Below are 20,226 nucleotides of genomic sequence, written 5' to 3' on the forward strand. Positions count from 1 at the left end.
GGTGCTGTGGGAGGCGGGGCCCCCGAGGGGTGGCCCGGGGCGCCGAGTTAAGAGCGCGGCCGCCGGAAGGCTAGCCCGGGCTTCGCGATGTCGCTCGTGCTGCTGAGCCTGGCTACGCTGTGCTGGGGAGCGGCGTCCCCAGAGCCGGTAAGCCTCCGCCCGTGCCCCTTTCTTGCGTTCGGTCCCTCCAGCCCGGACCCCGACGGCGTCCGATGCCCCCCCTCCCCGCGCGCCCCAACTCAAGCCAGTTCACGGAGGGCCGCCTGAGAAGGGGCACGTCCGCACCACCTGGGGCCGCCAGGCTACCCTGGGCTTCAGGTTGCTGGAGCTAGGGGCGTCGTCAGATGGACCCGGACTCAAATGCCAGCTAGCGTTCTAGACTCAGTCATTCATGCTCCCCGAGGCTCTGTGTCCTCGTCTATAAAGGGAAGAGTCATACCCAGCTCACTCGGATCTAGTGAGAAGCAGCGACAGGGCGTGCAAGACGGCCGCAAAGAGCGTGGCACGTAGTAGGTGCTCAATCAACATTTTTATTGTTCGCAGTCTTGAGGGCTGCCCCACTTTGGGCGCAAGAACCGTATCTCCATCACCACTTGCCCTTTTTGCCATGTTGATGCCCGCTGGGGTAATATGACCCTGGAGCTGGGGAGCTTTCGGACTCTGGCTGGGTTTCCTTTCTTCCCCAGTGCCCTGAAGGATTGAGGGAATCTTCTGGGTTACCAACGAAGGAGAATCTCCCAAAGAGCGTTTGAACCTATATCTCTGCCCTCCTACCATAGCATAGCGCATAAAAGCTGGTGGTAACTTGTTGATGGCTATGGAAAGATAAGCCGCATTCATGTTACCTGATGTCTCCCCCTACTATCCTTGTTGCTTTGCTTCTTCCAAAATTTGTCTCTCCAGCCCTTTGACTAGAACTCAGCTCCCACTATAGTGGCTTGTTTAAAAAAAAAGAAGAAGAAGAAGAAGAAAAAAAAAAGTCTGATATTACATGGAGTTCAGCTGTAAAAAGACAAAGATGAGGGACTAACAAACCCGGATTACTCAAACCATCAAAAGCCTTGCCTTCTTTCATACAAGATTTTGGAAATGTTCAGGCTGAGAGGTATCAGATAGCAAATCGCTGGCCTTTTAGCCTATAGGGTCTTGTTATTGGAACTTGCTGTGCTGCCTGAAAGTTAACTATTTTAGGTCCAGCATTTTATTCCAAAACGAAAGTACTAATTATTATTATTATGAGTATTAATATTATTAATTTTATTTATTTATTTATTTATTTATTTATTTATTGCTTAAAAAGACATGAGCCATTGCCTCCAAGGGATGTAGTACTGGCCTTCCTTGGACACTAATGATACATACTTATTTTTTAAAAGCTCTTTTATCTTTTAAAAAGATAACAGGATGAAATCACAGTCACAGCTGAGTTCGTATCAGAGGAGGACTATTTAAAAGGCCCTGGGAAGGCACCATGGCCTGCCTGCAGTTATGGCTTGCTTCTGTTTATCTTCTTCGCACAGCTTCGTCCTTAACCTGGGGAGAATCAATAAATACTCTAGATGGTCCTGAAAATCTGCAGTTGAACAACAGAGTGTGAAGGGGTCTTCATGACAGTCCAGAGTCACCCCTGCTTATAGCAGGGGAAGTGGGGTGAGGCACAGAGAGGGGCGGCGACCCATCTCTAGTTTTTAAGTGAGGTGATGAGCAGGCTTGAAGATCAAGTACGTAATAGCTAATGTCAGGTTCATCGTAGCCTACAAAGCTTAGCTCAGTCTCCCCCAAACTGAAGTGGACTCACCCCAGCTTTTCTCTAAAAGTTTGCCACTTACATATGCATTTTAAGAAAAAAGATGGTTTTAGGGTCCCCCTGGGTGGCTCAGTCAGTTAAGTGTCTGCTTTGGCTCAGGTCATGATCCCAGAGTCCTGGGATCAAGTCCTGCATTGGCTCTCTGCTCGGTGGGGAGCCTGCTTCTCCCTCTGCCTCTGCCTGCTGCTCCCCCACTTGTGCTCTGTCAAATAAATAAAATCTTTAAAAAAGAAAAGGAAAAAGATGGTGTTTTGTCTAATTTGGCAAATGAAGGCTTAGGGTTTGCTAGCATTCAACATGACACTTTCTTTCTCTCTTGCAGACGATTCAGTGTGGCTCTGAGCCCGGTAGGTGTGCTAGGGAATGGGTATTTGGGGCTTTACACTGACAGAGCCGTTGGACTTTTAGGGGGTCCAAGTCCAGGCAATGGGTCATGGGAGACCAGGTACAGAGTGAAACATTGCTTCGTTAGCTGATGTGGGCGAAGTGTCTCCCTGGCAAGGCAGAGCTCCCAGTGTTTCATATGGGCTGGCTCCCTGGCCAATAAGAGGGGCACAGGCAGCAGCAATCACCATTTAGGGGGGAAGGAAGCGGGCCACTTCTGGGAGATCAAATGCTGTGATAGGCGGTCACTTACAGTTGAGAACAGGAAGCCAGTGTTTCAGAGAAGAAGGAGTGTTTGAGATGGTGGTATTTGAAGGGTGGGTGGGGTCTTGCCCAAGAAATAGGGATGGAAAGGATGAGCTGGAGGAGAGATGGTACCGGCGAGGATTAGGAGGTAGGAAGGGCAGGTGTGGGCCAGCGGGCTGGAGTGCAGGCTGAGGTGCTCCGAAGGCAGGACCGACCTAATGAGCAGGTCAGATTCATAGGACAGGCCCGTGGAGCGGTCCTGAGTGCCCTGTGGGCTGGAGCCTGAAATCTCCGCCATAAATCAGGCAAGCACTAAGAAAGATCAGGCCTGGCCTGCCTTAGCAGCAGGAAGAGATGAATCATGACCGAAGGACAGGTCAGGGTGGGACAGTGAGATGAGATGGCACTGGACGGGGCCAGGAGAAGAGTGTCCCAAGCAGTTTTGCCTCTTCCCAGGACCGTCTCCAGAGTGGATGGTCCAACACACTCTGACCCCAGGAGACTTGGGGGACCTCCGAGTGGAGCCTGTTACAAGCGGCGTTGCAATGGACAACTATTCCATCTCGATGAACATCAGCTGGAGACTCCGGGCTGATGGTAAGTTGGTACCAAGCAATAAAGCCTGAAGCGTCCAGTAGAGCAGAGAAGTGCAGACTGTGCAGCCCAGTCATCCCACCCCTGGCAGAAACCCAAGAATACAGACAAGGCGCACCCAATGCCTCCTACCGTGGTCTCCCTTCATCTGTGGTCTTGCTTTCCGTGGCTAAATGTGGGGCCAGCCGGAGTCTGGAAGCGATGAGCCTCCTTCTGACCTACCTTCTGCGGGTCCACAGGGGCCTAACGCTCTGTCACCGGGTGTCTGCCATTCCCCTCCCTTACCTCCGAGCGCAGAAGGGCGAGCCCAGTACAATCAGACCGTTTCAGAGAGGCCACATTCACGGAACTTCTATTACCGTCTGTTGTTAGAACGGTTCTATTGTTATTAATGCTCACTCTTGCTGCGCTGGGTTTATAAACTTTAACAGAGGTATGTATGTGGAGGAAAACACGGAGGATATATGAGAGTTTGGGACTTCTCACAGCTTCAGGCCTCCACTGTGGGTCTTGGAACATGTGCCCTGCAGACAAGAGGGGACTACTGTTCTAGGTGATTCCTGGTAGCATTATTCTAATAACAGTCCCAGACTGGGACACATCAGAGGCCTGCCGACAGTAGAATTACAAAACCAATCCAGGGCAGCGATGAGCGTGAACAACCTGTAGCTAAACCCAGCACGGGTGAATCTCACGGACCAGAGGAGCCAGACCCAGGAGTCCACACGCACATCTGAACGCAAACCCGAGCGGCTAGTATAAGTCATGGCCGTGGTGACTTTTGGCTCGGGAGAGGCTGGCAGGAAGCATGAAGGGCACTCCCAGGCTGTTTCTCGGCCTCGGTGCTGACTGCACGAGTGCGATCACTCACCACGGGGTCTACTTCGGATCTGTGTTCTCTCCTGTATGTCCTTTCACTTCATGGAGGAAAACTGAGATGATCGCCCTGAGTTTAGGGCAAGTGCTGGCTCAGGTTCATTACTCTTCCGTTTCCCACATGGCATCGTGAAGGTTCTGGCATTGCCCCAAGGCAGCTTGTGAGTTCCTCCCGTGAACCAACCCTGCAGACCGAGAGCCCGTTACCCTGGTTTCCACTGGCTTGATTCTGTTAAAGTCCACCGCGTCAGGCATCCAGGAAGGCCTGGCACAGACAGGGGAGGCGGTTACTGTTACCATGGGGGAGGGCTCTCAGGGGGCAGGGGGCGGCACGCTCAGCCACAGGGGCACAGGGACATGGGCTCCTTGTCCCGGGCACCTGGAAAGGGGCTGTGCTCCATCTGAGTGGGACAGGTCCAGGGCAAGCAGGAGAGGGCCCTCAGGAGGGGCAGGAGGGCGGGGGCCCCGTGCCTCGCACAGGGCGGGCACCAGCATTTGTTAGCTGCTATTCCTGGGGAGTTGGGCCCTGAAGGAGTAGTGAGCCTTAGACAGGCAGGGAATGGGGGAGAGCAGGGGTGCTCAGAACTGGCATGGTCTTGGGGTGCTGCTCTGGGGGGGGGAGCCTGTTCTCCCTGACAGACTCGCACAGTAGTGCAGAGCTGGAGTCCCCTTGGCAGGACCCTGTGAGACTGGGGCTTCACTGTGCGGAGAAAAGAGCGTGGTCTTTTTAAAAAGAGTTTATTTATTTATTTGACAGACAGAGATCACAAGTAGGCAGAGAGGCAGGCGGGGAGTGTGGGGAGCAGACTCCCTGCTGATCCCTCGATCCCAGGACCCTGAGATCATGACCTGAGCCGAAGGCAGAGGCTTAACCCACTGAGCCACCCAGGCACCCCAAGAGTGTGGTCTTGAGAGCTGAGTCCACGTCTACCACTGAGGAGCTCTGTAAGCTTAGGCAGGGCTCCCTGAAATCCCCCCACGCCTCCCGCGCCTCCCCTGTTACATGGGCACCGGGACACCTGCCTTCCGGGACGGTTGTATGAACTGAGATGGGTGGTGAGGCGTTCTAGCATCCGGCTGGCCATGAGTAGGTGCTCGATCCACAACAGCCCTCTTGCCTTTCCCTACAGCCAGCATTCGCTTCCTGAAGGCCACCAAGATCTGCGTGACAGGCAAGAGCAGCGCGCGGTCCTACAGCTGCGTGAGATGCAATTACACGGAAGCTTTCCAGACTCAGACCCCACGGACCGGCGGCCGGGTGAGCACGTGGAGGGAGGCCCTGGCTAACTGTCCTTTCGGCTGGCCCCGTCACTTGGAGGGAGGCGGTGACCGCCTGGAGCTGGCTGCCTGGCCACTTCCGGCCTGTATGCCTTGGGCAAGTCAGCGTCTCCGGGCCTCAGTTTCCCCATCAGCAAAGTGAGGGGTGCTGAACTTAAATTCGATCCTGGCTCTAAAAGCTTATGCTTCTCTGATGCTGCGACTTACCCTGGCAAACTGTGCGGGCTACGTTCCCGAAGCAGACCTCAGCTGGAGACCTCCATGTCAGCAGTAGGTTCAGGACAGGCAATTATAAATGAGAAGGGCAGCACACGAAGGTGTGTGTTTCAGAAATTCAGGGGCTCTTTGCTTTGCCTTTCAGTGGATGTTTTCCTACACAGGCTTTCCTGTAGAGCCGAACACAGTCTACTTCATCGGGGCCCACAATATCCCCAATGCCAATATGAATGAAGACCCCCCCTCCATGTCTGTGAACTTCACCTCGCCAGGTAAGCCCCCCTCTCCACTCTGTCTGGCTAGGATGCCTGCCGCGGGGCGTCTGGTTTGGTTCAGAGAGGCTGGGGGGCCTTGGACAAAGCCTTTGGCCCCGCCGAGTCTGGTTTCCTCATCTGTGATGTACAGACGTAGTAACCGCACAGTAACTGTGTCTCCCTCACAGAGTGGGGGAGAGGAGTAAGTCAGATCATTCGTAGGGGACAGCCCATTCCTGCGTCAGACCCCATGCTGAGCATCTGACACGCAGCCTCTTACTGAAGCTTCCAACAACCCCGAGGTGGGGAGAGCCCCATTGCACAGATAAAGACCCGTGAGCTTCAGAAATTTGCCCTGGGTCACACACACACAGCCCAAGTGATGCTGGCATTCCCACACTGGTCGTTCTCAGTCAATGACTTTCACTGCTCTTAACGTTGAGGCAAAATGTTTCTTGCACAAAGTCTGTTCAGTCTGGGTTAGCAGGCTGTGGGGTCTGAGGAGCGCCTGGGTCTCAGCCTCCAGAGGATCCGGGGCTGTCGGCGAGAGGCAGGGTGGCACCGAGCTGAACACTGGGTCATCTCCACTACTCCACAGCCCACAAGCAGCCCTCGAGTGTCACACCTGCGGCGTCACACACGGGGCTGCCATGAGCGGGACAGAGGATCACGGTGTCGCGTGGGGAGGGTCCAGCACGGTGCCTGGCTACAGCAGTCCCCATGTCACCCTCACCTAGGCTGGGTCACCTCTTCTGTCTTCCAGTCCTGTCCTCTGTCCCTGGCGAAGCATCTAAGCCAAAGGGGGCAGTTCCCAATTCCTTGCTGTTCTTTGAACTCGAGGCCCAGGGTGTTCCAGATTTCTTGATGAGACCAAACCTCATTTTAAAAAACAGAAATGTCTGATTTTGGAATAAGTTTGCAAAGATAGTACCAAGAGTGGTGTAGATGTCCAAAGCATTCCCAAGGGCTCTCACCCCGTGTCCCGCATCGGAACCTGTCACGTTACTGTGGTTACATGTGTCAAAACTAAGAAACCCACAGGGGTACACTTCCATTAACTAAACTCCAGACTTTATTGTGATGTCACCTGCTTTTCCGTGAATGCCCGCTTTCTGCTCCAGTCACATTTAGTCCTTGCATCGCCTGTCTCCTCTGGTTATGACAGGCTTCGAGTCTTAAGTCCTCGTGACCTTGATAATCTGGAGGGGTGGCCGGGCATCCTAAGAATGTCCCCTAGTCTGGGTCGTCTGATGTTCATCTGCTGATGAGCCTGGGGATGTGGGTTTTTGGAGACCATGCAGAGGTGGAGTGTCCTTCCCACTGCCTCCTAGCAGGGGTGGGTGACATCACCACGATGTCGCTGCTATCTGCCAGCCATCTCCATTGACATCTACTGGCTTTCCATTTCTCCACTCCAGTTTTTGAAGACAAGTGACTCAATCTGCCCCACTCTGGGGTTGTGGGTGTGGCGTGTGGGTTAAGCTCCACCTCCGGGAAGGGGCAGTATTTACATATATTATCAAGGTTGAGTCTTCTCCTGGGGCTCACAGGTACTATTCTGATAAAGATTGTTTTAAAATCAGACTCTGGCTATCACTTTTGGGTGATCTGCTTAACAGTCAAATGTGAGCGTCCCATTTAAATTCGCTCTCTGAACCTCGCATCTTGAACGTTCTGGCCATTCGTGGCAAGTGTGGCAAGCCTGTGTTGTGTGTACTTGTTGGCAAGGAAGTGGGGCAGATACCTTTTTCTAAAACAAAACTTTCATTCAAATCTCCAGGCTGCCTAAGCCGCATAATGAGATACAAAAAAAAGTGCGTCGAGGCAGGTAAGTAAATACGGCATTTGCCTTTGTTACTAGAAGAAACTGGAGCCCACACAGCTCAGTCCATCTTCCACGAAGAAACTGAGGCCGAGAGTTGCACAGAGCAGGCTGACCCCCCGCTGGCACTGAGCCCACTGAATCAGCCTGTCCAGAGAAGGGCCGACTCCGAGTAGGTGTAGTCAGTGAGCGGCGGTCATAGGAGAACACCCACCGCCTTGGTGGAATGATAATTTCTGTCCCAACTGCACTGCTGGTGGTGCTGGCGGAAGGCCTTCCTGGTTGGAGGGGAATCCCTGAGTCCTCGCCCCTTCTGGGACAGCAACACCACTGACCTCTGGCCACAGGGGGCCTGGGAGCCTTCTGCTTGGATTAGCCAACATTCAAGGTGGGCGTGTTAGCTCAAGTCATGACCCAGAAGCGTATTCATCACCAGGGTTCCCCTCTCACATGCTAGGCTATTAGAATCTGCCACTGCCCTTTGAATTTTGGAGTAAGTCCCTTCCAGATAACCAGTCCCCAGTGTCTCATTCCCAAGGGTCTTACAAGGGCGTGTGTAAATTTCTGGGAAATAGGGTCTTGGGATGCTGAGGAGGCTGGTGGGATATGAGGGATCCATCCCTATCTTTTAGGTCCCCCAACCCCACAAGGCATCCCCGCGCACCCTGTCAGACTGAGCCCCATGTGGCCTCCTCGGCACAAGGCCGACTTGGAGCTTTGTGTCTCTGCTCTGGCCCCCCACCAGAAGACATCTGGACTGTGGGGGGGGGCACGGTGAGTGTGAGGAGCTCTGAGGACCTGCAGTCAGTCCTAGAGCCCCCACTCCTAAAGACAGTTCTGAGCTAGGGCCCGAAATGCTCTCCCAGGTGGGGGAAACAATCCATGCTATCATCTGGTGGAAGCGAACCTGGTGCTGATTTGCAAGTCACAACAGTCAACTGACTCTTTCCCACAGAGCAGGCCCGTGAGATTTTTTTTTTTTTTTTTTTTTTACACACATAAATATTTAATATATAAAAAATAAAGTGCTTTCTAACAGGTCCCCAGGCAGGGACATTATAAAATATTTCACAAAACTGCCAAACAAAATCAGTACAATCAAAGAACACTACCTCCAACATACATGAAAACAGTCAAACACAGTATGTACAATCTGGTGGGTGCCCCAGGACAAACATCCTGTCATATACATGGTATATACATATATACTCTTTTACCTGCTAAGCGAGGAGGCATTTCCTTATTTCTTCACATTCAGTAAAGCCAGCAGAATGGTCTGATGAACCCAGAATGTTCTAGTAGCTGCAGTTCTGACCCTGAATTCACTGGCCCTATCTTAGCCCTATCTTGTGGCCTGTGGCTCCTCCTCCCCATCCTGGAAAGGAGAAAATGCTGACCCTACCCTTGACTCAAAAATGGATGTTGAGAATAGAAGTGAGTAGTAGAACCAGATCTGTGGCTCCCACCACCCCCAGCCCAGGGAAGCTATCTTATGCAAAGCAGTGACACGGGGCTCCTAAACTTTCATGGGTAGCAGGTACTTTGAGGTTCTGGGAGCAAGGATTAGTACAAAGTACACTGTGCTGTCAAGCCCATATCTCTTGGCTGCAAGTACGCCTGAGAACTTAGATTTTTGTCAAGCCTTTGGGGGACTTCAGTGAGCGACGCTTTGCAACTCCATCCCTGTGGTTCTCTCTTGACTCAGGAAGTCTGTGGGATCCCAACATCACCGCTTGCAAGAAGAATGGGACAGCCGTAGAAGTGAATTTTACAACCAGCCCCCTTGGAAACAAATACATGGCTCTCATCCAAAATAACGTTGTCATTGGGTTTTCTAACGTGCTGGAGGTACTTCTTCCCTTCATTTCCTAACACCACCCCCATCCTCAACCTCCAACCTTCCTCACCTTGGTGACGAAAAATGTAGAAACTCTAGGATGCCCTGAACAGGCTCTCAATGCCAACCGAGCGCAGACAGGACTGTCCGTTGTCCAGACGTGCTGGGCTCTTTAGATTGTTAGAGAAACAAGTCCCGGGGAACATCCCTGGAAATGGCCCCAAGAATTCAAAACCAACAAAAGTAGACATTTTCTAAGTAGGAAGTGGATGCTTGTTCACACGGTCTAGTGAACTGAGAGTCTGGGAAGAGCAGTTCCCTCACTGGCTGGTTGCTGTCCTCATTCATATGCTTCACGATGATTCTCGATTTTGTCTCATGTCACCTGCACCAGAACACACCCCCAAGTCGCACTTCGGTGGTGATCCCAGTGACCGGGGAAAGTGAAGGTGCTGCGGTCCAGGTAAGGCTTAATGAGGTGTTGTGGGGCGGGGCGTGGGGGGAGCTGGACACACAGAGCCGGGCTGCTGTACATTGCTGTTTCCAGCGGCTTCCATGAGCTCCCTCCTGCAACACTCTCCTGTCCGTCACCTGGCACTCAGGGACCTCCGCAGGGGTCCCTGCCTCGGGGGCTACAGAAGTGAGGGCCTGGCCAGAGCCAGGTCACGGTCCCTTTTGCTTTTATTCCTGGCTTTGACTTTCCGTTTTTAGTCACTGAGCCTCACAGTCATTCTGAGACAGCAGTACCATTTAATTGTCCCAACTGCAAAACGAAGCAACAAAGGATTGGAAAGCAGAGGGTTTGTGTTGCAATCAGTGTAGGAACTTTGAAGGGCAGCCGCCACCTTTGACTCTGCTGGGAACAGGAAGTTGGACCAGCAGATGCTCTCGGGTCTCTTTCAGCTCCAGGTTTATGACGTGGGGACATGGAGGGTCATAGTGGGACACAGCCATGCCCAAGATCGAAGGAGCTTTTTGTTGCTCATCCCCTGGAACATAAAGGCAGTACTCAGAGGCGCCAGAGGGAGCAGGTTCCTGTCAGCATATTATGACCGCATGACCGCGCCCCTTTTCCAGGGAACTAGACTTTCCTAGTCCCTGGGGAGGTGTCTGTTACTAGGAGCTCTGCTGCTCTGGGTTTCTTTAGAGGAAGTATTTGCATATGAATTAGGATGTGACCAACCCTTTTAGATAAGGAAACCAGCATGGTAGCAACACTGTACAAAGTTTAGGTTCACAATTCAGGAGTCGGAAGGTGTTCAGTCTTGGGTCCCTAGTTTAGATTTTAGGGCTTTGTTATGAAAGTGTGCCCAAGGGAAAAATACCTCATTACCATGCTGGGGTGGGGGCCCCGTGCAAACCAGAAGAGAAGGAGTTTTGGTGGGAACAGGCATGGGGCTGAGGTTTTGCTCTGAAGCATGATGGAAACTTCCTGAGCCTCTTGTGTTTCCCTCAGCTGACTCCGTACTTCCACACTTGTGGCAATGACTGCATCAGACGCAAAGGAACAGTTGTGCTCTGCCCATCAGCAGGCACGTCCTTCCCCTGGGATAGTCGTAAGTGCCCAGACTTTTCTGCAGGGTTGCCAGAGAGGTTCAGGGCCCAAGGGGCCCCACCAGTGGCGCACCATTCGCTGTGTCCCAGGGCGTGCACCTGCCCCACGGGAGGGCAAGGGAATCCTGCCCGCGCACGCAGGGCTGGAGTGTGGGGCCAGAGGTCGAAGCTGCCCCAGACTGAGAATGAAGTCTTGGTGTATGAATTCAACGCAGGATCCTTTACGAAACAGGGTACACACAGGAAGGGGGGGATAAACAGGGCAAAATGGATGTGTGGAGTGCTACAGGGACGGGCCGGAAAGTCAGCGGCCTTAGAGGACCCAGTGCGGAGGAGAAGGGACCTTTCATGGCACTGTGGTTTTCTGACCAGACTCAGTGGCCCTGGCCTGCCTGTGACAGTAGCGTGGTGTGGTCACACAGCCAACATTTGGATGACAAATGAGGACTATGAGCCCCAAAGGACATGCCTCACTGATGCCTGACAGCAGTAGTTTGGCAAAATGTCTCTCTGCATTCAGAGGTGTCCGTTCTCTTGCTACAGAGAGGCAAATTATAAAAATGTTCCCAGAACTAGCTTTTTTTGACACCTGGTGGAGTCAAAAGTTAGAAAGTGGTATTCTGAGAAACTTAGCCGCACGAACTGACAACCCAGGTGCCTGACAATCCTGACTTCGGTGTGGGCACAGTGCCTGGGAGTTCCTGAGCTTACCTGCCCCACAAGCCTGTGGGGGTGGCACTACCCCCCAGGTTTGTCCTACAAAACAGCCTTTAAAAACAGCTTCCACACGTACTATGTATTAAGTAAGTAATCGTGTCCACAACATCAATTCATCAAAGAACAAAAAAACCCAATGCGAACTCCAGTTACCATGGTGAAAATGCCTGCGTGTATGTGGAGTAAAAAGCCAAAATGATTTTGGGGGAACTTTCTTAAATCTGCTGGGTCCCCTATCCCTTTTGAGAATCTGATGCATAGCCTGCACACTCTGTGGGAAAACGCACCAATCTGCAGACCCCCTAGGTATAATACCAGCTCTTGGTTTTATAGGAATCTAAACTTCTACAAAGTAGAGAATGAAAATCTTAAGCTTCCGAAAAAGGAGATCAATTTGGTTTTGTTTTGCTGAAGGTAAATAAACTTTGTTTTCTCCAGGCAGAGGCATGCTGGGTGGCTGGCTGCCTCTCCTCTCCGCTCTGCTGGTGGCCACATGGGTGCTGGCCGCTGGGATCTGTCTCCGGTGGAGGCGCGGTAAGCGGTACAATTCCATTCTTTAAAGAAATCCAAAGGAGCAAATAAGACTTGGAATTTTTTTTTTAAAAGGCAATCACATTTTGGTGTTAGGACAAGAGTCAGGTCGCCCTGATGTAATGCCAAGGAGCTCTCCAAAAAGACTGGTAACGATGCCAGGGCCACACCTCCCAAGGCAAAGCAGCGATGGGGACCTCCCAATCTGGTGACGACCACTGGTTTCATTTTTACCACTGAGGCATCTACAAGGACTGCAATGGGCAAAAGATAGCTAATAGTGAATTGCATTTTGCCTCTAATGGGTACTCCAAAGCTAGTTCCTAGTTTTTAAAAATAATTCTTCCGTGGCCTAAGAACAACACTCGCTTGAATTCATATACTCTAGGGAGCTTGCCAACTCTAAAATATCAAGGATTTGAATACAGGAATCAGAGTATTTATACCGATACACTGAAAACCTCTGCTTTTCCTCTCCCCCACATGGAGACAAAATATAAATGCACCCTTTGGGTCATTTGTGATGTTGTTGATAGAACAAGATCCGTATCCTAACCTAAGTAAGAAAACCATGTGGAACCTTGACCTTGGGAATACCACTATTTAGGGGATATGGTTTGGCCTGTTAATAGTTAAAATACTTTCATAAGTAGTTTCTATTCTAGAGCACACACAGCATTCCAGTTCGGTTCCAGCTGAAATGGGGTACCAGCTAATCTTATGCAACTACAAAAAACACCTTTACCACCTGCAGATAGAAGTTGGTCCAATCACTGAGCTGACCTGACTCAAAACGTGATGTGAAGGACAGGTCAGTGGCCCTGTTTGTATAGGTCACTAAGGGTAGGACAATTACAACCACCCACCTAAAACAAAGTACCTCAAACCTAAACCTCCTCAATGAATTTACTTGAAAAGATAAGGCTGAAGAGGACCTATTTAGTATAGAAACTTGGAAAACACATCTTTTAAAGCATCTCTAAGGTTCAGACATCAGTGTGTTTCCGGTGATATGTTTAAAAGGAACACTGGGGACATTTTCCTTTGGTAGGAACAATGTCCCTGGTGCTGCTCCGCCAGCCTTCCCTAGCAAGGGATCATTTATTATTTGTGGTTCAGACCAGAGTGAAAGCCTGCTATTTGCTGTTCACAAATTTGCTGACAAGAAATGCTTTCTCTCCCCACAGAAAGGACCAGGAAGGCTCCCTTCCCTACTACCACGCTCCTGCCCCCCATTAAGGTTCTTGTGGTCTACCCATGTGAAATATGTTTCCATCACACGGTTTGTCACTTCACTGAGTTTCTTCAGAACCACTGCAGAAGTGAGGTTATCCTTGAAGAGTGGCAGAAAAAGAAAATAGCGGAGATGGGTCCGGTGCAATGGCTCACCACTCAGAAGAAAGCAGTGGATAAAGTCATCTTCCTCCTTTCCAATGACGTCAGCCCCAGGTGCGATGGCACCTGTGGCAGGAGTGATGGCAGCCCTCATGAGAATTCTCAAGACCTGTTCCCCCTGGCCTTTAACCTCTTCTGTAGTGATCTGAGAAGCCAGACTCCCCTTCACAAATACATGGTGGTCTATTTTAGAGAGGCTGATACCAAAGATGAATACAGCGCGCTCAGCATCTGCCCCAGGTACCACCTCATGAAGGACGCGCCCGCTTTCTGTACAGAACTACTCCGTGTCAAGCAGGAGGTGTCAGCAGGAAAGAGGCTGACGGCCTGTTCCCTGTAGCTCGCCCGTGAGAAGTGAGGGGCCTTGAAGCCTTCCTACTCCTCCATTTACAGGTGGAAAGTATCTCAGATGATTCTGAAGTTTCCTGTGTGGGCTATGTGCAGGAAGACGTCACAGACACCTGCTGTATTTAGCAACAGGAGTAGGAAGGGTTCCTAAATGAATACGTACATCTTAGCTTAATCAAAACGTTTATGCCCAAAAAACTGTTACAAATACTACTGACTACTGTAGCATTAACTGAAGGACAGAAACTAAATTTACAAAGCTAAATCAACTTCACTCCTAAAAGTCAAGGAGAACTGTAAGGCAGAACTATAAGCATTCTGACAACACGATGATAAACACCCTCCAGCTGACCGTCCAGTCCCGAATAGCCCATGCACTGCACAGTAACTAGAACCACTTATTTCTCGGACACTCTAAACTTGGTGAATACCGAAGTAAAGCCTTTGCTCATTCACTCAGTAAGTTCATGGGTAAAAAAACCTTCTATTAGATCCAAAAGCCATTTTTAAAACAGAATAGGGAGTAACAAGCCGAAATCCTCTCTGCTGACCAGATGACGCAGGATATGTGCAGCCACTTGTATTATTGGGGCTTGCAGAGGACCTGCTCCCTCTGAACTAGATTCAGGTCTTAGCCAAATCTTGTACGGGTGACTTTTAACGTAGACACCGACCCCCATTACCTGCAGACCTGATGTCTACTTTTGCCCAAAGTTACCTATTAAAGGTTACTATCAAGAAATCAGAGTTTCTTGTTTACTATGCGACTTCTCATGTTCAAAACACAAATAATTCCTGCTCTGTTCAAAGTCAGCCCTCTTGAAGTAATCTTTTTATAAATGAGTTATAGTAATAGTTTACTTAAATAAAAAATTACCAGAACTAGATATGTATGGTATTTTATGTCTTCCAACTTTTTCCTCTAAAAGTATCTTTTTTGGGGCACCTCAGTGGCTCAGTGGGTTAAAGCCTCTGCCTTCAGCTCCGGTCATGATCCCAGGGTCCTAGGATCAAGCCCCCTATCATGCTCTTTGCTCAGCAGGGAGCCTGCTTCCCCTCCTCTTTCTCTGCCTGCCTCTCTGCCTACTTGTGATCTCAGTGAAATAAATAAAAATCTTAAAAAAAAAAAAAAGTATCTTTTTCTACGAATGCTTGTCTCTCTCAAACAGTACAATACTGAATCTGCCCTAGAATGTGGATCAGCTTCCTTGGATACCTGTCAGTATGTATTTGTAAAGGGTTAAAACTATCCTTAAAGAACCAGGTCTTATGGATAAAATAAAAACCAAAATAAGGAAGCACAGAGTGAAAACTCACCATGTCCAACTTCAGAAGTAGACACTTAGTAATGGCTGAGGCAGTATGTTTAATGTGGTTAAGATCGTTTACTTGCATGACCAGTTTTCACATTTATAAGCGCTGGTAACAGAAAGACAAGGCTTATGTCAAAACTTGGACCAGAAACCAACTTCTTCTGAATCAACACCTACCAGTTATAAGAACAATAGGTTATACTATGTTTTTAAAAAAAAAAAAACCAAACCCCACAAAAATACATTTTGCTTTTGGAACTAGGGAGCCATGAATAAATTGTGTACAAACAGCCCAGAAACAAAATCAATATTGTATAAATTTATTTAGTTAAGCTAAAAAAATAAAGAGCATACAATCTTCAGATTGAAGGCACATATCTTCCATAGTACCCACAAGGTAAAATCCTTTTGTTATTGGGATGGACTCTTCATTCCTCGCCTACTGATCACGTACATGGGAAACTCATCGTTATGCTAATGCACCAGGACCAGCGTTTCTCCAAGCCCTGAGACTTCTAGCCATCCTGTTCTCTCTTACCTCCATCTCTTTTCCAGCCCTACTTTTGTCAACCTCCCTGCCCCTCTGCCACTCCCATTCCACTCCCGTTATCTCCAGTATCTCCAGTTTGGGATGTGCAGATGGTGGACGCAGATGCCCAGCAGGGAGTGGCAGGCATCAGGCATCCCCCCTGTGCTCCCAGCTCTCTGAGCCCATGGGCTGTGCTCACTGACAGCTTCTGTCTCCAGGCAAAGGTGTTTCTTCCACTGACCAGGGGCTCTGAAAGCTTCATCAGGGCCGGGACCACAGGGGCTAACAGCTGTCTGTACTTAGATTTTGCTTCAGATTGTTTGCAGATGAAGGTCAAATGAGCTTACTGAGCACAAAGAGTTCCAGAACTTTTCTCTTGGTTCTTCAGGAAAAGGAAAATTAGGGGCTTGATGACTAAGTTGGTAAGCAGCAGCCACCTTATTTATTAGATAAGGTACGGACGGCAGTCACCTTATTTACCTGCACAAGTGAACAATTACATCTGAATTGTTTCTATTTGGCTTTAGGAAGGAAATGGGTTTTCCTTTTCAGTTTTTGTTCTGTTTTGGTCAGATACGGACTGTCTTCTTTCCCCAAGCGCGCCCTGAAGCATGTCGAGTAACAAAGTCAGCCAGCTCAGCCTTAAGTCTTTGCCTCTGGAAATCCAGAGCTCAACTGGTCACCGTCTTTTTTATAATCTAACAAAAAAAGAAAAAAAGGACCTTTTCTCTCCCCATTTAGAATTCTAAGAGCACACATGAGTCAAAACAATGAGTGCCTGCTGTTAACACACGAGGAAAATGGCACGGCCAGACAGCGAGTCACACACCCACCCTTTGTGGCTGTGTAAGACTGTCTGATGACACTGAGGTCAACCTAAACCAAGGCGTGCCAAAACATTTCGCATCATCAGGGAGCTCCTGTGACCCTGAGAAAGGGGCAGGAGAATTTACCACTGAAAACTAAGTTCATATTTATTGGTAAATGTCCTGGCTACAAAAGAAGATTAAAATTTCACACCAATATCCTATTGTCAACGTAAGTTAAAATTCATTTATTTTCCATGAAACATAAGCATCTAAGTCAATAAATTAAAATATATATATTCTTTAAGAGTCTTTTATACCAGGAAGCCTGCTTTTGGTCTTCTGTGACTTCCTACCCATTTTTACCAGACGAAAGCAGCTCGCTCTCGTAACATGCGGACACCAAAGCGCTGCCACTCTCTCTGGTAGATCCACAGTTCCTGTGTGGTGTCCAAACAAGCCAGCACAGCCCCTCCTTTCCACGCGATCAGCCGGGGATCCATGTCCTAGGGAAGTGAAGAAGATATTTCAGCAAAAGTAGATAAGACGTATACTTAATCATTTCCTTGAATTTGGGGGCTAAAAAACCCCTGCTGAGTCAATTCCTCAAAAGCCGGATTTTTCAACCTGCATTAAAGACTCATCCATAGAGGACCAATGAACTACAGACAACTTTCTGTTCCAACTGATAAGAGAACTTCAGTGTTTATTACTGAAGATGCTACTATTCACTGTTATTCCACAAACAGGCGCCCATATGCAGGAACATACATAAGGAAATCATTATTCTTAAGTTAGAATGGAATAAATATATCCCAATACCCCTTCCTCAGGATTAAAATTAAATAAGAACATCCCCAGGAACTGTTCGTGGGATATAATGAAATACAGACAACAGTCTCTAAATTCCAGGGTCTGTGTTTCTTTCCGAGATAGTTCAAGCCAGAAGGATCTGTAAATATGCCAGGACCAGCAACAAATCCTTGATATGAAAGCAAAAACTGGAGTTGTTCTGGCTGACAGGAGACCAGCCAGTCTTCTTGCCCCTACCCAGTCCTTTTCCAAAGGCATGGCTTTTGGAAGTCAGTCATGCGAGTCTGAAGAGCACAGGAGGAACACCCAGGACTCCAGACCCCTAGCCCAAAGCTCCTTGCACCAAATCTGTGACCTACTGAAATTTTTTCACTAGCCCAAACCTTTAATTAAGAGCTGCCCAGAAGCAAGCTCATGGCTCCCAAGATTTTATCTGTCCACATACAACATTATAATTAGAAAGAATCAGTCCTGGTTTCATGTACATATAATTCAACTGCACCATGAACAGACCTTGGGCCTTGTGATCACATCCACATTCTCAATAATTCGCCTGAATGAAGGTGGCATTTTGTTGAGAATTCTGTGTTGCAGAAATTCTTGAGCTTTATGAAACATCAAACCACCTCCCACCACGAGGATGGAACTGTACATCTTCTTTTTGGTATCATCAGATGCTGAAAAGACAATGATATTCCTTCAACTCTTTTTCAACATATCCACCACCACCCTGGGCCAAGTCACCACCATCTTTTGCTTGTTTAAGAGCCTCCTCAAAGATCTCTCTCCAACCCATCCTCAGAAATGCAGACAGAAGAATCTGGCAAAACACCAACGTGAACAAGTACCATACCACACACCCTGCTACTTGCAGGATTAGGACCAAAATCTCCACAGGGACCTGCAACGTCCAATGTGGCACGTATACATGGCTTCTCTAGCTCCATCCTGGCCCCAGCCCCCCAGCCACACTGCCTCCACACAGGCCTCTTCCTCTGCCCGGAATGCCATCCTGTCTGTGACAGGCTAACCCCCATTCACCTCATAGATCTCTCAAGTGGCTCTTCCCCAAGGAAGGCTTCCCTGGCAAGCCTCCCACCTTCCACACTTCTTTCTCCTAATAAAAATCCCTTACTAAATCCTATCAGAAGCTCTGAAAGCCAGTATCCTTTAGTTCGACTTTGCAGTCCCTGCTACAGTTGTAATTTCCAATTTGTGCGGCAATTTAACTTCTTCGGTCTCCTCTAGTAGGCTATATGCCCAACAAGGCCAGGAACCAATTCCTAATACCAGACAATGCGAGCACAAAGCAGGAGCCCCACAGTTTTTCAATGCACATGCAATGCTGCACAACCACACTCTAGCTTGGCCTCCTTCACCCAACCAGCTTCCAAACCATGCTTACAACAGCAGTCGATGCTGTGAAGAATGGCTTTATCCAGGCCCAGGGCTTTCCCTTCAAAGAGCGAGATGGCAGTCTTCCTGGACATCAGTGCTGTGAGAGCCTCCTCAGACTCATTGCCAGCCATCAGACAGTCTCCCTGGGAGGATCCCAAATCCACTTCCTGGGCATGGAGTCTTTCTGGAAGATCGGAAGACTGGCCACGAAGATCCCCCTCAAATCCAATGGGTTTGGATGCAGACTTTCGGTCAGCAGTAGCTTTGGCAGACTTTAAATCAAGCAAAAGGACAATCAAGTGGATGGTAGGACTGTAACATAACAGTGTGGATGTTTCCCAGCTAGACACCACCCCTCCCTGGAGCACTATTTACACCACCGTAAAACAAAGGTGCATCACTGTGGTGCAAGGGAATGCATGTCAGTTCATAGCCAACCACCCAGACCCACTCCCCGCTCGCCTGGTACTGAAACGTGGTGTGCAAAAGAGGAGGATGTGCTGACAATTCCAAAGTAGTCAATAACAGTCAGGGAAAGTTTCACGACCTTACTATCACCCGTTGGATTTTAAAATTGATACGTCAGCGTACATGGGCATTTCCCCCTTGAACAGAATTTTTAAGTGGAGTATTTCAGTAGGATTCTTGCGCCTGTAGCTACTGTGGAACCCTCATTTTCAGACCTTATCTAACCACCTCATGCTCAGGGACAAGGACTAGAAAAGGTTTAGAGCTCTCCTCTCTCCATCATGAGCTGCTGTTTCATTGGCAGGGAAGAGCTTTTTGTGCCCCTGTATCAGACATCCTATTATTGGGACCATTAGCTCTGGACAAAAGTATTCAGCTTTGTGCCTAGACCACATACTGTTTAAGTTATAATTTTTAAAATAGGTGAGATTTTACTGAGAACATGCCCTACTGAATAAAAACGAAATAATGTATACACCAAAAAGTATCTTCATTAAACTAACTTTTAAATGTATGAACTGGTATTCTGAAAATTGAATTAACGTCTGCTGAAGGAAGAAATCTGTCATCTGGATTTTAAATTTGGACTTCATTTCATATACAGTTCTAAAAACAGTATCAGCTTTAGCATGCAGTCATATTGCAGTGACTGCCAATGATCCATTAACGACAGGCAAACTGCTGCAGCGGCAAGACTGTCCCCTCTCACGCTGGAGTCACTGCAGACCTGTTCCTGCTTGCTCTGCGTGGCTAGCAGGTAATGCTCATCATGAGGATCCTCAGGGTCTCCCTGGGATCTGTGCTGCAAAGTTGTCATTTTCTGTCCTACAATTCCAAAAGTTGCAGGGTAAAACAAAGCCATTGGAGCCTGTGCAAGGAAGGAAAAAAAATGATCAACCAAGGACACTGTCTTCTGAAAAAACTGATCCATTAAATTCTGTTCTTCCCAAAACAAAACTGGCAGATCAGATCCTAGAAGGCGGACTAAATAAGCATTTGTTTTTGGGAGTAGCATTATTTCCTCATTGCACAAGAGGCCA

At 48.9% G+C, this 20,226-nt stretch overlaps 2 protein-coding genes across 8 annotated transcripts in view; one reads left to right on the forward strand and one right to left on the reverse strand.

Annotated features, from left to right (window-relative positions):
* IL17RB (interleukin 17 receptor B) lies at positions 1 to 14,741 on the forward strand. Of its 3 annotated transcripts, XM_059161208.1 has the most exons (11): positions 1 to 147; positions 2,130 to 2,154; positions 2,894 to 3,034; positions 5,038 to 5,165; positions 5,547 to 5,673; positions 7,436 to 7,483; positions 9,183 to 9,325; positions 9,709 to 9,777; positions 10,771 to 10,870; positions 12,024 to 12,119; positions 13,304 to 14,741. In XM_059161208.1, exons 1-11 carry the CDS (start codon positions 88 to 90, stop codon positions 13,849 to 13,851), a joined length of 1,485 nt encoding a protein of 494 aa, XP_059017191.1. In that variant the 5' UTR covers positions 1 to 87; the 3' UTR covers positions 13,852 to 14,741. The 3 variants fall into 3 exon arrangements, with proteins under 3 accessions (XP_059017191.1, XP_059017192.1, XP_059017193.1); XM_059161209.1 differs by lacking the exon at positions 7,436 to 7,483; XM_059161210.1 differs by lacking the exon at positions 2,130 to 2,154 and having other exon boundaries at positions 68 to 147.
* The window catches only part of ACTR8 (actin related protein 8), a 21,314-nt gene continuing 13,093 nt past the window's right edge, over positions 12,006 to 20,226 (reverse strand). For 2 of the 5 annotated variants that reach the window (XM_059161199.1, XM_059161201.1), the window contains exons 10-13: positions 19,914 to 20,054; positions 18,726 to 18,990; positions 17,834 to 17,997; positions 15,477 to 17,013 (exon numbers count right to left, since the gene is read on the reverse strand). In XM_059161199.1, coding sequence (XP_059017182.1) covers positions 16,870 to 17,013; positions 17,834 to 17,997; positions 18,726 to 18,990; positions 19,914 to 20,054 — 714 coding nt within the window. In that variant the 3' untranslated portion in view covers positions 15,477 to 16,869. Of the gene's footprint in view, positions 12,140 to 12,164; positions 12,371 to 15,176; positions 15,279 to 15,476; positions 17,014 to 17,833; positions 17,998 to 18,725; positions 18,991 to 19,913; positions 20,055 to 20,226 lie in introns of those variants that run through there. The other 3 variants (XR_009350733.1, XR_009350732.1, XM_059161200.1) reach the window with 3 other exon arrangements.

This window comes from Mustela lutreola, chromosome 2, assembly GCF_030435805.1.
Source record: "Mustela lutreola isolate mMusLut2 chromosome 2, mMusLut2.pri, whole genome shotgun sequence".
Lineage (NCBI taxonomy): Eukaryota > Metazoa > Chordata > Mammalia > Carnivora > Mustelidae > Mustela > Mustela lutreola.

What these genes read in the sequence shown, in the direction of transcription:
- IL17RB (XM_059161208.1), top strand. Translation starts at nt 88, where the DNA reads ATGTCGCTCGTGCTGCTGAGCCTGGCTACGCTGTGCTGGGGAGCGGCG. An exon ending in CCCCACGGACCGGCGGCCGG is followed by an intron (nt 5,166 to 5,546) that starts GTGAGCACGTGG and finishes TTTGCCTTTCAG; the next exon opens with TGGATGTTTTCCTACACAGG. An exon ending in GTCCTTCCCCTGGGATAGTC is followed by an intron (nt 10,871 to 12,023) that starts GTAAGTGCCCAG and finishes TGTTTTCTCCAG; the next exon opens with GCAGAGGCATGCTGGGTGGC.